This window comes from Vulpes vulpes, chromosome 12, assembly GCF_048418805.1.
Source record: "Vulpes vulpes isolate BD-2025 chromosome 12, VulVul3, whole genome shotgun sequence".
NCBI lineage: Eukaryota > Metazoa > Chordata > Mammalia > Carnivora > Canidae > Vulpes > Vulpes vulpes.
Genome location: NC_132791.1, coordinates 131,191,630 through 131,208,288, shown reverse-complemented (window position 1 = coordinate 131,208,288; position 16,659 = coordinate 131,191,630). Strand labels below are relative to the sequence as shown.

Sequence of the window (16,659 nt, the reverse complement as noted above, 5' to 3'; positions counted from 1 at the left end):
TGAACATGTAGACTCTAAACTCTGGTATGCCAGGACTTCATCTGTTTTATTTACTTATGTACCTCCAGAACTTAGAAAGTACAGCCACATATGTGTCGAATTCATGAATTATTTTGATATTGAGGAAAACAACATAATAGATCATTTTCATTTAAAGAATCACATGGTGGGATCCCTGGGTGGCTCAGGAGTTGGGCACCTGCCTTCGGCCTGGGGTATGATCCTGGAGGCCCCAGGATTGAGTCCCACATCGGGCTCCCTGCATGGAGCCTGCTTCTCCCTCTGCCTGTATCTCTGCCTCTCTCTCTCTCTCTCTCTGTGTGTGTGTGTCCCTCATGAATAAATAAATAAAATCTTAAAAATAATAAAGAATCACATGGTTAGGGATTTCAAATACTACAAATAACTAGCCTTAGTTCTTTAAAAAAAAACATGCTTACCTGATATTGTCTTGGAGGATTATTGAAACTGTTTAACTGGAAGTCTTCTGAGCTCCTTACACTTGATTGTTTACTATGCCCAAGCTGTAATTTGAAAAGAATTAGAAATTCCTCTTTTTCTTTTAAATAATGTGAGGAGATTTATTAGTTATATATAGTAATTTATTCATTACATATGTACATTTTAATTTAATTTGCTTGGCAGTCTGTCTTCCAAGATAAATCATAGGAGCTTATGTTGTGTGCTCAGCCACTCAACAGCTAATTAGGCTTCTCTGAGGAGCTCACAGACTTCATGGCTGAGACTTCATGAGATGAGACTTCATGTCATGAGAGTCATGCTTTATTCTGCCCCCAGGTAAGTCTCCAATGGAGGGAAAGGCAAACAAGTTGGGAGAGTAATGGTGGAGATCTCAGAAGTCCACTAATCTTAGGAGGCCAGTATAAATGACCACAGCATCCACACCTGCAGGAGGGTGTGATGGGGGTCCCGGAGGAACACCAGCATAAGACTTGGTTGTGGGACAGAGGTCAGGTGCCAAGAAACAATTAATTAATGTATTTGGATTTTAGAATCTGTATACTATCATATTTGGGCAGTACTTTTCAAAAAATATATTGCTTGAACAGGCAAATAACAAAGATCTAAAGCAATCAGTAAAAAAGGTTGTAACGTACCATATTAACATGCTAAGAGAATGATTTAAAAACTCTTAATGGCATTTTCTAAAAAGAAAAAAAATGGTTTTAAAAAGAAGTAAGAAAACTTGAGCAAAACACAGCAGCTCCAATTTGCTTGGTTTTTTGTCTGTCTGTCAGAGCACAACTGTTTTCCAGCGGACAAGAAATTTCAGGACCATCTTCAGAGACAGCCATGATTTATATTTCCCAATGATATCTAAGCTGCTCTAAGTAAAGTTCATTGAGAATGAAAATCCTTAACTTCAATGCTTTGATGCTTTACGTGGCCACATGCTAAACTAAAACAGCTAGTCAGAAAGGGAATAAAAGGGAAAGGAGAAAAAATGAGTGGGAAATATCAGAAAGGGAGACAGAACATGAAAGACTCCTAACTCTGGGAAACGAACTAGGGGTGGTGGAAGGGGAGGTGGGTGGGGGGTGGGGGTGACTGGGCGACGGGCACTTGACGGGATGAGCACTGGCTGTTATTCTAAATGTTGGCAAACTGAACACCAATAAAAAAATAAATTTGTTAAGTAAGAAAAAAAATAAATAAAACAGCTAGTCACACATTCATCCATTGAACAAGTGCGTATGGACTGAGGGTCCTCTGTATGCGGTGCTGTGCTACAGATTCTGGGTATTCAATGAAGAATAAAACAGGTACAATCCAGCCAAGTTATTATAACAGGGAAAATACAGTAAGGCTGGTAAGGCCCATAAAACACAATATGCAATTTTCAAAACACTATGTAGATAGCACGCCTTTCCAGTAGCTATTTCTGCTTTTCTTCAGACCTAATAGTGTCAGCAAAATATCCACATTCTTTTACTTTATATTAACTTTGGAAAACATTAAGAGAAAAGTATACTATTGACAAAATTAACCAAAGAGAGGCAGCTTGGATTCTTCAAAAGAGCTCTTGACAGAATGTGAAGACGGAACTTTCTGGCTCTGCCACGGGCTGCTGTGCAGCAGTGGGGGAGATGCCAGAACCTTCTGCACTCAGACTATGAAGGGAGGCCCAGGAGACACCTGTGCTCCTTCAAGTCCTAATATATTAATCTGTGAGACAAACGCAAACTTCAATGATATCTTTAATAATGTAAGTTTTAATATTTATTTTTTTAGAATGTAGTTATTCCTTTATTTTTATGGCAGTATAATTTTCCTGGCTTTGACCAGGATTTGTGCCATAAGGGCTTCATTACATGTGATGACTAGATTCAAGCTCACTTTCATCCCCCATGTGTTATGATAGAGCACGGAGGGTGAGGATAGATTCATAGCAGAAAAGGGAGTCCTGGGATCCCTGGGTGGCGCAGCGGTTTGGCGCCTGCCTTTGGCCCAGGGCGCGATCCTGGAGACCCGGGATCGAATCCCACATCAGGCTCCCGGTGCATGGAGCCTGCTTCTCCCTCCACCTGTGTCTCTGCCTCTCTCTCTCTCTCTGTGACTATCATAAATAAATAAATAAATAAATAAATAAATAAAAAGAAAAGAAAAGGGAGTCCTTGGCCTCATGCCTTTGATTCATTTGCTATCTATTCATGAACTGTCAGCCTCATGATTGAAATAATCCCTTCTGTCATTAGAGGCCACTAGTATGTCCAAAAGGTGTTCATGGAAGGAGGAAAGTGAAAACTTATGTTTCTTTGAGATTTTTTTGAAGATGAATTTGTGGGCCTTCATGCTTGATATGCCAATCATCGGCAAGGCAGCTCACAACACCACACACCTGTGGAGATCATCCTTTTGGGATTTTTTTGGATATTATATTAACATCACAAGGCCTTCTTTCATTTCCTCTTTTTCTGATTTAAGTCTGTGTTTGTTATTCTACTCCCTGAAACAGCCTTTGCCTCTGGCTGAGTGTTTACTCTGCCTAACCCTTTGAGTTTTAGCTGAAAACCTAAGCTCCTCAATAAGCCCTTTCCTACTCATTCCATGAAAAATAGATCCCGTACAAGCTAGGCCTCTTGTATACTTTCTAATGTTTCACAATTGACAATTATTTTATTCACTGGCTTGGTTATGTGTTTACTGTCTATATCCTCCTGGGCTCTGATGGAAGGAGGGATTTTGTTGGCCTCATCTTGGTGTCACTAGAGCCAGCCTGACCCTTGACAGGTGCTCAGAAAGCACTGGTTGATGAAATGAAGGAAGAAGTACTTTGGAGTCACTGATGGGGTTCACTTGCTTTCTAGACACCTTGCTATACGAGACATGTGCAGTCTAGGTTGATAAACCAGTTGTTGGCAGCTCAACTAAATGGTAAAGATACAAGTGAAACAAGAAGAATGAATTTAAGGCATGAGGCAGATGCCCTACACTGGGTGGCATAGAAGAAGTAACAGTGGCAGGAATGCCAGAAAGTGGTACTCTGTTCATCTGAGAATGTGTATGAGTGTAGATGTTCCAGAGTACAGATGTTGAGTGTCAATAACCACAGCTACTGGGTGTTCGTACAGTTCTGGCACAACACATGACACCCCCACCACTGTGTGCACCCCATGTATATGGTCCAGAGTCTCTCAACTGCAACATTTTTGAACTTTGGGCTAGATAATTCTTTATATTCTTTATTGTGGGGGCATCCTGTGCATGGTAGAATGGTAAGCAGCATCCCTATGAGATGCTCTGCCTCAGAGGCTCTGCACAGCCTCTGCCTATAAGATGCCAAAAACAGCTCCCTCTCTGGTGGCGACAGCCAGAATGTCTCCAGGAATCACAGCTGTACCCTGAGGTACTGGGAGTGGGGGAATCAAGAGCACCCCTGGCTGGGAACCACCGGTATAGTTAAATGGTCTATGACTAAACAGTTATAAATTCATTTGGATCACTTTTATGTGACTAATTCTTCTCTAAACTTGAAATATGATCTGGATGCAAGCATAACAAAAAATTCTAATCAGTTTCTAATATGTAGTCAGTATTTAACAAATACATGTTAAACAATTATATGAAAGAAATGGTATAGGGGAAACTCAGTGCTGCAAAGGAGCCCTCTTACCACCTGGTGACGGGAAAGGCTAATGTAGATCTGCTGCCATCCACACCCACTAAAGAAGCCTGGAAAGTCAAAGGGGACTCTAGAGGTGATAGGAATAGCATTTACACCTCAGGGATTTGGGTTTCTGCAGATGGTACTGACATGGAAGATCCAACAGGAGTGGGGATGGAGAGCTTGTGGGTGGAAGCTCTGCTCCTAATATGCAGACACACTCCATGTATGTGTGAGAGACACACTCTGAAGGAATGGTTGCCTATCTTTTGCTTTTATACCACATTTCCTGCCTTCTTCATGTTTTCTCTTGCTCATTTCCTAGTAATTAGCTTGGTATTAGCATTTAGCCTAAGGCTGGGAACAAAGCCCTGAGCTAAAACGGTATAGACACCTATGTGCTGTCAGCAGGGATGCAGACAAGAGACAACCATGTGGTACAGTGCTTATAAAGCTCTTGCTTTGGAATCAAGTAGATCTGACTCTGTCATTTGTCTGAAATGAGATTTGGGGCCATTACTTCAGCTCTATATCCTCCAGTTTCTAATGCATAAAATAGAAGAAATAACATTCCCTCCCTCTCAGAGGTAATGTGACAGTTGAAGAGATAAGGTGTGTAGAATCCAGATCCTGGTATGTATACAGACGACACTCCACATGTGTAGCAGTCATCACTATTGTATAGAAGGATGAGTATCTAACACCTACTATGTGGGTTCAGGCCTTGTTGCATTTTAATCTAGTCTACCTTTTCTAGAGATGCTCTGCTGAATATTTCTGCTTACTGATGTGTCCATGACAAAGTCATTCAGGGAATGAAATATTCCCACACCCAGACGAGCATTAGAAATTGCTTAAGATCTTATTAGAATATACGTTTCCCAGCTCCACTGCCAGGGATTTTAACTCAATATACCTGAAGGAGAGGATTGAGAACGTGTACAAAATCAACTGGAGAACTGGCCCTGGTGATACTGATGATCTGGAACTGTTATGTTATATAATTATTTCATTAGATGATTGAAAAGATAGCCTCCAAACTAATTCAGGCTAAAGGACACAGTTCCTAGATAAACAACTAATTGAAAAAAAATCTCCACATCCCACTCAACCCAGTGTAGAATAGACAGAAAATGCTAAAATAACACATCTGTGCTCCACGTCGGCCTACTGTGGAGGGGGCACAAGCTGGCTCTGAAGCTGACCACTTTCCAAGAAAGTAGTCTTTCCTGGAGCTTGCAGAGAGCAGTTATTTGGCACTTTCAGGTTTAAACAAGTCACGTGTTATGACAGAGAACTGACTTTAACTATACTATCCTTTCAGACTGTACCTGAAAAGTGAATGCTAGCAACCACTGAATTCATGGATCTTCAGAGCTGCAGAATATAATCAAAGATAATAAGCAGGTCTGCTTACTTTGCTTCAATATGTATTTTAATTTGGCTCACCCTACTGGTTTCCATGGTGCATCTGGAGAACCTGTGAAGACAGTGCTGGTGCAAACTGACCACTGTGATGATCCTCAAGGGGTCAGAGAGAAGATCCAAATGAAATGGAAACTTAATTGTTTTAGACTTTATGAAAAAGAAAGCAAAAGCTACCCACGTTGGGTAAGGGCGCATAACTTTCCTTGGTACCTGTCAGAGCCACACATTTCCAGTGGGAGTCCACAATAGGCAAAAATGATTCGAAATATAAACAGTTGCTTTAAAAAGCATTCTCCCAGGAATACGTGTCTGGCACGTGCCCCAAGTTTTGTTCATCACAGGCTTACGGGGCCAAGCAAAGTAAAGAGGATAGTTGTGTTACTTTGGTCTTCTAGGAACCAAACGCCAAGACAGTTAGAAGTATGAGATGTATCCAGAATCATGCCTCTGGAAGATAATGGGGAATAGGAGCAGGGGAAGCAGAAGACGCTTCCAGACCCTGAGGCTCAGCTCACCTGCGACAGAGGGGAGAGCAAGACTGAGAACCAGCCAAGCCAACAGGAAACAGTGGTACCGATGTGGCCCCAGGGAGGGTCATGCACTGGCCAGAAAGGCCTGGGACCTAGAGTGTGGCCAGGGTGGGCAGCCTTGGGCCCTGGGTGCTGGAGGTGGTCGGCTCATCACACACCCTGACAGAAGGTGTGAGCAGCCCATTACCACAAGAGCCAAGACACACAAATACACCAAAGAGTCTCTGGACAATGAGACTGATACTAGAATTGACTTGTTATTGATTCACAACTAGGGCCAGATACTACAGGTCAGGAATGCTCTTAAATATCAGAGAGGGTGACAGAAATGAGACTCCTAACTCCAGGAAACGAACAAGGGGTGGTGGAAAGGGAGGTGGGCGGGGGATTAGGATGACTGGATGACGGGCACTGAGGGGGGCACTTGACAGGATGAACACTGAGTGTTATGCTATATGTTGGCAAACTGAACTCCAATAAAAAAAATAATAAAAGAGTTTATTTTAATCCAGGATTAAAATATGTTCTATTGGAAAATGTGAAGTGATCCAAGCCTCCTTTAAAAGATATAAATTACATGGTGCCTGGGTAGCTCACTTGGGTGAGCGACCGACTCTTTGTGTTGGCTTGGGTTGTAGTCTCTGGGCCATATTGGGATATTGGGGTTGTGTTGGGATCTCAGGGTCATGGGATCAAGCCCCGTGTTGGGCTCTGCGCTTAGTGCCAGTAGGATCTCCTTGGATTTTCTCTCTCCCCACTGCCCTTCCTGCCTGTCTCCACACATGTGCTCTCTCTCTCTCTCTAAAATAAATAAATCTGTTAAAAATGTATTTTTCAGATATTAAAATAAATTTTAATTTTCTACATTTTTGAAGAAATTACAAAGAAAATAGGGTTATTTGATTTCCGAGATACTATAGCTTCTATCATAAAGGGAAAAAAAGCATTTAAATTCCCTTGAATTTTCCTATTTGTCAGATGATTTATTCTCATGCATGTACCACACGTGTGGCACAAGTATGTCTGCCATTCACAAAGCGTCACCATATCCTCCCAGCAGTGGTGCGTGATGGGTTGACAACTGGCCATGCCTAGTTTATAGACAAGGGAAGTGAGGGTCAGGGAAGCACCATGAATTACTGCTACTGGGCCCCAATCTTCCGAGGAGGACTAAGATCAATCCTGATCCCTACTTCCTAGAATTCTTATTCTGCCGAGGGGGGCAAGTACTTAGCTTAAAAACAAAGCTAAATGGCCTCCCCGCCCCTCCCAGGCATTTGCAAGTCTGGCTAAGGAGCAACCACAAAGGAACTGGGAGGCACTTCCAAGGGCCCAGGCTGCTTTAGCCAGCAAGGAAAGAAATGCCTCCGTTCATCATCTGAGAAGCCACGGTGATGGGCAGAGGGGGAGGCCGTCATCTCGCCTCTGACTACAGCAAAAACATCCAGGGAATCAGAGGCGCCATGCTATCAACAGTCCTATGTGGCTTAATTCTGAAGCATTCAAGGAGAGGGACACACAATCATCTTATTTAAGCCACCATGATTCTTTTTTTAATTATGTGCAACTGAATTCAAGTCCTACCTGCTACCTGGCCCATCTTCTAACGATGTCATCTCTAATATCCCTTGGTAACAAGTGCATATTGCACCCCTACTATGTGCACCCTAGGAGAAGGAAGCAAATTTCCTCATGGTAGGGAAGTCTGCCATTCGGTAGGAGCTGATGTACTTGCAGGGCTCAGGAGTCCACTGACTGCAAGGGGCCACTGAGTTTCTATCATTGCCGCTAGGGCTGCATCCTGCCACCTGCCCCACTGCAGGGACGCCAGCCAGTTCCCACTGGCTCCCTGATGACTTCCGCCATCTTTTCTATGCTTCCTTCTTCACGTCACTATCCTTATTTTTCATCACCCGTAAGTACCCCAAAATATATGGTTACTCTCTGTCTTAAATATATATATATATATATATATATATATATATATATATATGTAATTCTTTTTGCTGATTATTTTCACCTCTCCATGACAGATTCTTTGAGGCATTATTAAAATAGTTAACTTTTTTTCACACGTCTATTATCTATTTCTTGAAGTTGCTTCTGAACACCTATCCTTTTCTCTGAACATATCAGCCTGGTCACATGCATGACATCATATTTTCAGGTATGATCTTACCTGTTTTTTGTCAAGTGGTAAGTTTGAAAGGTCTTCATGACTTCCCAAAATTCCAAATTTATTTTCTTCATTTCTCTTTTAAAAATAGAAAAAAATAATTAATAAAAATAAAAATAGTAAAAATATAATTGCTAATTCTACATTTTGAATTACAAAAACAATGTCATTCTTTATTTTGTATTTTAAAAGCCACCTGGTCTAATTCTATAGCAAGTTTCAAGAAGAGAAACATGTGCTTACTGGGTTCTTCCCAGTGGTAAGCACTTAGAAATTTCATCTGGACAATGAATGCTCGCAGGTTGCAGTTTTTATTTATTTATTTTTATTTTTTTATTTTTAAATTTTTTTTGCAGTTCTTTTTTAAAAGATGTATTTATTTATTTGTGTGAGAGAGAGGAGGGGCAGAGGGAGAGGGAGAAGGAGAATCTCAAGCAGACTCCCCATTGAGTGCAGAGCCTGCCCCCGTGCTCAATCTCATGACCCCTAGACCATGAATTGAGCGGACACCAAGAGTTGGATGCTCAATCGACTGAGCCCCCGAGGGGCCCTCAGGTTGCAGTCCTGATTAGACCTGTAAACTCCACACTTAAAGTAAAATGAGAGAAATTCCTGACATCAACTCACTGAATTTTAGAAGTTAAAACACTGGAAGAATGCAGTAAATGGTGTATTTCTCCAAAAATTTCACATAAATAATATAACTACATGTAAAGAAGGCTTTATAATCCTCAAAGTCCTGTTACATATTTATTTGATTTTTATCTTTATGATGTTGATATATATTACCACAGCACAGCTGGAGAAACTAAAGCTCAGAAAGCTTATTATTTACTTGAGAATCCCAACAGGTCAATGGCAAACAGCAGAAATTAGAATGTTTCTCTTTTCTCTCAGTGATAGAATCTTAGAACTGCAAGATGTTATAATCATTTGCCTCAACTGCCCACTCACTGTAGGATGATCTTCTATAAACTCCTAATATTGGTCATCCAACATTTACTGATTGTTTGCAATGATGGGGAACTTACTACTTCACAAGACAGCCCACTCTGTTGGACAGATCTTATTATGATAAGTTTGTTTTTACACTGAACTAAAATTGAACTATTTGCAACTTTTGCCCATTGCCTCTCTTCTTGTTTTTGAAGAGACAAAAACACAAGTATACATATCATAGTCAAAATAAGGAGTTCTAAAGATACTCATCTTGTTCCCCTTCAATCCTCCTTCTTTGGATGGAACAGCCAGTTCCTCCCATTCCCCATCCCATGACACCTTATCCAGACCTGTCCCCCATGCTGGCCCCTCTGTCTGAAGGAATCTGTCTCTCAGTGCTCCCCCAGATGGAGAGTACTGCTTCAGCAGAGTCACTGCCCCCACCCCGTACACAGTTCTACACAACATCCCACATGTGCCCCAAACATTTATGAATGGACTGCTACCCCTCATCTACACGTTGTGTTTCTTCTAGGGCTTCTTGAGATCGCATTGCCTCATAGGATAATTGTTTCCAGTTGATACCCTTAGATCTTTCTTTCTTGAATGACTCAGTGCCAAGCCTTGTCTTCCATATTACATGCAAGTAATTGATTTCTGAAGTTTCCACTGTAGAAGTTAAGAGTCTGTCAAATTCCCCCAAGTCATAATCAGCTACTGATGCTTTATCCTGCAGTGAGAATCGAAGGTAACGTAGGGGCATGTAGTAGCTTCAACAGCAAAAATGGGGCCCCTTACAGATAATGTAATACACTATTATAGTTACATTTCATGGATTTTTCCTATATTCTTTTAAGTAAGAAATATCCAGTGTGCTCCTGTTAAACAGACACAAGCCAAAGGACCATGCTGATCTGGGAACAATGGGACATGTCACCATGGACCACTTCTTTCTAAAGGGATGTGTGGTTTTAATGATCATAGTGTTTAAAAATATAATTTTAAGTTATCAAGTCATATTACCTTGTTCATCTCTGCATCCTCCTGGAAACCTTTCTTATGGCCCTGGAACATCTCAGAAATCCATTTTTTAAGTCTCAGTAAGAGATAGAACAGGGACTTTGGACTCGGCACCAGGTTGAAAGGAACAGGTAGAGTTCTTCCCTCCTCAAAGTAGGAAAACCAAAGTTTGGCCCTTGCAAATTTCCATTCTACATCAGCATCATCCTATACAAATACACATGACAGTTTAGCAAAGAGATGCATAAACAGAATTACTGGGATTCTTCTAATATTGCGTAGCTAGGTGCCTGCAAACACTCTCAGACCACAAAGACCAGTCCAAGATTTTTTTTAAATGTTAAGGCTCTACTCAGACACTCCTTCCAAAAGCTGTCTGAAATTTTTATCAGGCTTGCAGAACTACAGAGCTCAAAATGTGCATATGTTTACAAAGACACTGAAAGATATAAATGTATTTTTCTACATTCTAAAAAAACACCATACAATTATTCACTCTTTTGTTCTGCAAGAGATCATAACTTAATTTGGGACACCCTCTGAAATTTCTGGAATAAACACTTATTCTCTCTAAATTTGAGAGAGGGTCAACTTTAAACATCACTACCAAAAAGATTTGGAGACTAGTGGTATTTGTAAGCAATAATTTTTAAAAATAAAATAGAAATTCAAGCTGACATAGTATTTCTAAGTTTTCTTTTAAAAAAAAAACCAATAATGAATCAGATAACATATTTCCTCCTTCTGACTTAACTATCCCCCTACACCCATCAATGTTGCATTTGGAAACAAAGAGTGAAAATTTTCTAGATTACTGGCCAGACAAGTATATAAAACAGGCAAAGAACAAAGGAGGAAAAGCAGCCTGTACTTTCACCAGCATTGCTGAGCTGATGCCCAGAATAAGGTAAAGCATGTCGTAATGGAGTACACACACGTACATTTTGTCATGGAGTATACAAATGTATGTGTCATTATAGAGTACACAACTGTCCATGTCATCATGGAGTACACAAGTGTACACATCATGGAGTACACATGTGCACCTCGTCATGGAGTACATAACTATACGTGTCATCAAGGAGTACACACATGTTCACATCATAATGGAGTACACAACTGCATGTGTCATCATGGAGTACACAACTGTTCATGTCATCACGAGTACACAAATGTACAGAAATCATACCTCAATTTCCTGGAATGAATTGTTGATCATTGCAATCAGCATATTTAGCAAAACAATGACCATTGTGACATTATAGACTCCATAAAGAACATAACCGATGTTTTCAATGAACTTGTGATTATAGTTGATGACCACTGATTTCACTTCAGAAAGTCCAAATATAGCCCAGAACAGTGTCTTAAAACTCTCTTCAACTCTGGGAGAAAATAAAGAGAGAAAGTAAATAATGAAGTGTATAAATGACTATCATCCCATAATAGAATTAAGTTGATTTAGTATCTTTGCAAATAACTAGATATTCATGAGAAAATTCTTTACTTTTCTAAACCTATTTTCTGTAAAATGGGTACAGTAAGTTTTATTTCCTGGATGGTTGCAGGGATGAAGCACTAAGCTCAGTATCTGGCACATAATAAGCACTTAATAAATGCTATCAACAACTTGATAACCACAGGTAGCAACATTTTCATAATCCATAGCCTTGGCAATGGAAATGTTAAGTGTATTATTTAATAAAAATAACACAATTTGTGGGACGCCTGGGTGGCTCAGTGGTTGAGCATCTGCCTTCGACTGGGCGTGATCCTGGGGTGCTGGGATTGAGTTCTGCATCGGGCTCCCCACAGGGAGCCTGCCTCTCCCTCTGTCTGTGTCTCTGTCTCTCTATGTCTCTCATGAATAAATAAATAAAATCTTAAAAAAAAAACACAATTTGTTAGAGTCCTTTTAGGCTTTCTGCTCATCTATACTTCTTCTTGTATCCAATAAATAAATAATAATAGTGTGTGTCTTAAGGAAAATATGACAATTATACACATAGACACTATTATCAAAATCACTGACAAGTCTTGGGTAAGAATTTCAATGCTTTATGCATAATTATTGACCAAAGCTAAGCCCCTCTGCTTAACTGAGCTGGTTTCATTTCTTTGATAAACTGCACTTTATGAGACTGGTTAACGTAGTTTATGCTTCAGTTAATGTTTCTCATTGTAAGGTGGACAACCTAAATTTGAGTGATCTATTCTAAACATACTACATAAAAAAACACTTGTGTCTATGGAAAACCTAAGTCAAAACACTTGTCACTACTTAAAACCTAGATCTTCTCAATGATAAGATCTGACGAACTGGACCAAAGCCCCAGGAGTCCTAACAAGCAGAAGAGAGGCTGGAGTCCAGGACCAGGGCTCATGGCACAGCTTTTCTGTAACACTAGCTGCTATGCAACATCCAGCAAGTTGTTTAAGTTTTTTGAACTTCAGTTTCTTCTTTTTGTGTAAGAGAGATAATAAAATGATGTGAGTGAGGTATTTTACCAGAATAACTGGTGCTAAAAATGTTAGCTATTATTACTTTATATCAGGAGGTGCCTATGTTTTCAAGTTCTCCCAATTCATTTAAAAATCCTCTCATTCTGCTAAAGAGAAACTGGAGATGAAGTCTTTGCCAAAACATTATCCAGCCCATGGACACAGATGAACACTGTTAAGCTAACATTTATTTAATCTGCAATCTCCACCATCAGATCATCTGAGATCACATACGTTGTGAAAGCTTCATTCTGCTTTGCACCAATGTAGTAGGAGTAGAGGTTGAACATTCCAATCATGAAGGCCACAAAGACCATGATGAATATGACCATGAACTTGAAGATATCCTTCACTGTTCTCCCGAGTGATATCTGCAGAGGCCCAAAACTTTCATTGGCTGGTAAAATATAAGCTATTCTTGAGAAACTCAGAACTACAGCAATTGCATAAAGACCTTCAGATATTATCTGAGGATCAGAGGGGTCCCACTTGATCCTGGCTAGGAAAGAGGAAAGACAAGAGTTACCATGAATGTCTCTAAGTTGTTTACTGAGGTAACTTCTTTTCTGCAAAAGAAATATAATCACATTAACAATCAAATGTCTGTTGGAAATCTGTGATATTCAAGGGCTTCTTTAAGGACCAGGCATATGGAAGCTTCTGAATGTATTAAGAACCAGGACCCTCCTGGTTTGCTGGCAATTTTCCATAAGAATGTAGCATAATGGTTAAGAGTTCAAACTAGGGACTCAGTATCTGCAAAATTGCTGTGTGTGCACATGTGTGCATATACACGTGTGTGTGTGTGTGTAAGAACTAGGGCAGATTATTTAACTTCTCTTCATTTTATTTTCTCATCTTTAAAAGTGAGATAATACCACTCCTCCCTTTTTCACTTGGAAAGTCAATAAGCCAACATATTCAGTGTTTAGAACTTGGTTGGCATTATACAATTAGCATTTATTATTTACCCTTAAACTTATAATTACACTAAAATGCAATTTAGGGCATGCAAAGTACTTGCAGTTGTTTCAACTTACTAGAAGCAATTTTTATTGGTTGCTCAGATAAGTCTATTTTAATCATAAAAATGTGGCAAGTATTCATTTTTTCATTTTCCTGGCATTATTATATTAGGCCATCAAAACTCAATTAAGAAACCATTATGAAGAGAAATGCAAAACAATGTGTAAGAAAGAGGAAAAATAAGATTATATTTGCTTATTTGTTTTTGCTTACTTGTTAGGAAGTGAAATGAGGAACAGATACAAGAAACTAGTAAAAGCAGTTTCCTGGTTTATAGTGAGTCTATAAATAAATATAAATAGCTGTGACTTTTAAAAATTCTGTATATTAAAAAAGTGTTAAACATTAAAATAGATGTTTTTAAAAATACTAATAAAGAGATCACTGTGTGATATCGTCAATAAACCCACAGAGATGTCAGTCCGATGTTAACTGATTTCTTAGCAGGATGTTTGAAATAAATATTCAAAAGGGATCTGTCTTCCCTGCCCCAGGTTTCCTCAAGGAGGGACGTCCCCTCAGCACCCACAAAACCTGTCTCCCTCCTGACTCCCCTTCCTCCTGGAGGTGGAATGCCTCCCCTAGCAGCTACCCTGAGAGAGTGATAACTGAGTGTACTGGTTTCAGCTCTATCCACCTTCTGAGAATCCTCCTCATCTGCTTCTCCGTGAAGGTACCTCACCCCATCGGGCACTTGCTGCCATGCCCACTGTGGGGAGGACTGCCCTGTCCACCACTGTCTACAAACCCAGGGACACATCTGCCTCATTATGGAGCCCTTTGGCTAAGAGACTCAGAACTAGGTCGTCCACTATGAACTTGATCAGCATTAGAAGCAGGAATCTGGCCTTCACAGCTTTCTGTTTGGTTTCCCACCCAGTTCAAAGCCTGGCTGGGGAGCAGCACTGAGTCTTATCAGGAGCAACCCAGGGATCCTGCATTTCCCCTGCTGTCACAGATTTTACTGTCTTAAACATAAGTGGTACTCAAACGTATACCACTCAAATGTGTTTTTAATAGATACAAAGAAAAACAATAAATCTAAGACATAAGACAGGCATTCCCAATCGTGGTTTGCCAACCGGTCCAAAAGAGAAAGTTACAGGTTTCCAGCCAGTAGAAAGACAAAGGCAGGCGCAGAGAGCATGCTTTTTCAGACACAGATGCTTCCAAACTGAGTACTAATCAAACTCCTACTGATTCTTAGCAGAAAACTCTGCATTTTTATTAACTTACATTGACAGTGCACTATAAACTTACCCAAATTGTAGTATTTCACATTGTCTCCCAATGTGACTTTGGTCAAGTCCTTTAGAGTATCATTTGTGTCAATGATGTGCTGGGCTTTGGAAGCATGCCAAAATGCCATGAATCTTGCAATGAATGATGCTGCAAAGATCGCTAACATACCAAAGTCAAGCATATTCCACAACTCAAATAAATATTCCTTGGGGCCTTCTGTCCAAATTTCTTTACATTCAGCCCATATCATGCCTGCATTAGAAAAGGATTAAAATAGATTCAATTTAATTTCATTCCAGCCTTAGTTCTCCAATAAAACAAAGTAAGTTTGAAAGGTCTCAGCCTGACATTCAAAATCCTTCAAAGTCTGGCTACATTCCACCATTCCAACCATAATTCCTGTGTCCCCACAAATCCCAGTCCAGCCATATCAGTGTATCACCTGAAGGCAATTGACAAAGCTCAAGAGTGCTCAAACAACAATCTTTATTTTTTTAAAAATTTCTTCAGTAGGCTCCATGCCCAACACGGAGCCCAATGTGGGGCTTGAACTCACAACCCTGAGATAAGAACTGAGATGATATCAAGAGTTGGACACTTAACCAACTGAGCCACCTGGGTGTCCCATCAAATAACAGTCTTTAATCCACTGATTCTATACATATAAGGTATTTAAAAGATGTTTAGGGGCACCTGGGCAGGTAAGATATGCTGATTTTAGCTCTTGATCTCAGCTCAGGTCTCAGTCTTAGGGCCTATGACTTCGGGCCTTGCATTGGGCTATGCACTGGGCATGGAGCCTGCTTAAAGCAGCAGCAGCAACAACAACAACAACAACAACAACAAAAGGTGTTCATTTTAGCCTTCTTCATAATAATCAGAACATACAAATACAGCCACACTCACACCCTCAGAATGGACGCCATGATGGGACTCCCACGATGGAGTATTTGCAGCCATTTAATATGATATTCTAATGACTATGGGGTAGTGGCCACAAGGATGGACCTCACATATCTCCAACTACAGAAATTTAATTGTCCTTGGGCTTCAGCAATCACTTCTAGACACTATGGGCATGAGGCCATACTTCCCATGGGCTGTTTCCCACTGGTGCCCAGGGGCCCCCATGCTTGGGAGACACTGGGCTTCTGTGATGGCTAAATGGAGATCTGGGATGCTTCTCTCCCACCTTCCTTCCCTGTCCTCTTCCCTTGGGATCAGACCTGCATCCCAGCCTGATGGCCCTCGCAGCCTCAGAAACCTCCTCATGTCTGGTCATGTGAAACCCCCTTAAACCCCCCACAGCAAAACTGTTGTGCATTTAATCTTGTCTCTGCACAAGCCTCTTGGAAGATGTGGATGAAAGCTCATGGAAAACATTTATGGATAAACATTTAAACATGTTAACCAGGGCAGCCCTGGTAGCTCAGAGGTTTAGTGCCACACACCAGCCCAGGGTGTGATCCTGGAGACCGGGGATCCAGTCCCACGTTGGGTTCCCTGCATGAAGCCTGCTTCTCCCTCTGCCTGTATCTCTGCCTCTCTCTCTCTCTCTCTCCCTCTCTCTCTCTCTCTTTCTCTTTCTCTCTCTCTCTCTCTCTGTCATGAATAAATAACAAATAAAGTAAAATAAAATAAAATAAAATAAAATAAAATAAAATAAAATA

General features: G+C 40.5%; 1 protein-coding gene across 2 annotated transcripts in view; it reads right to left on the bottom strand.

Moving 5' to 3' along the window:
* Nucleotides 1-16,659, bottom strand: part of TRPC6 (transient receptor potential cation channel subfamily C member 6) — a 117,316-nt gene that overhangs the window by 2,629 nt on the left and 98,028 nt on the right. For both annotated transcript variants that reach the window (XM_072729962.1, XM_072729961.1), the window contains exons 6-11: nucleotides 15,008-15,241; nucleotides 12,956-13,220; nucleotides 11,409-11,604; nucleotides 10,223-10,426; nucleotides 8,264-8,338; nucleotides 441-524 (exon numbers count right to left, since the gene is read on the bottom strand). In XM_072729962.1, the coding sequence (XP_072586063.1) occupies nucleotides 441-524; nucleotides 8,264-8,338; nucleotides 10,223-10,426; nucleotides 11,409-11,604; nucleotides 12,956-13,220; nucleotides 15,008-15,241 (1,058 nt within the window). The remainder of the gene's footprint in view (nucleotides 1-440; nucleotides 525-8,263; nucleotides 8,339-10,222; nucleotides 10,427-11,408; nucleotides 11,605-12,955; nucleotides 13,221-15,007; nucleotides 15,242-16,659) is intronic.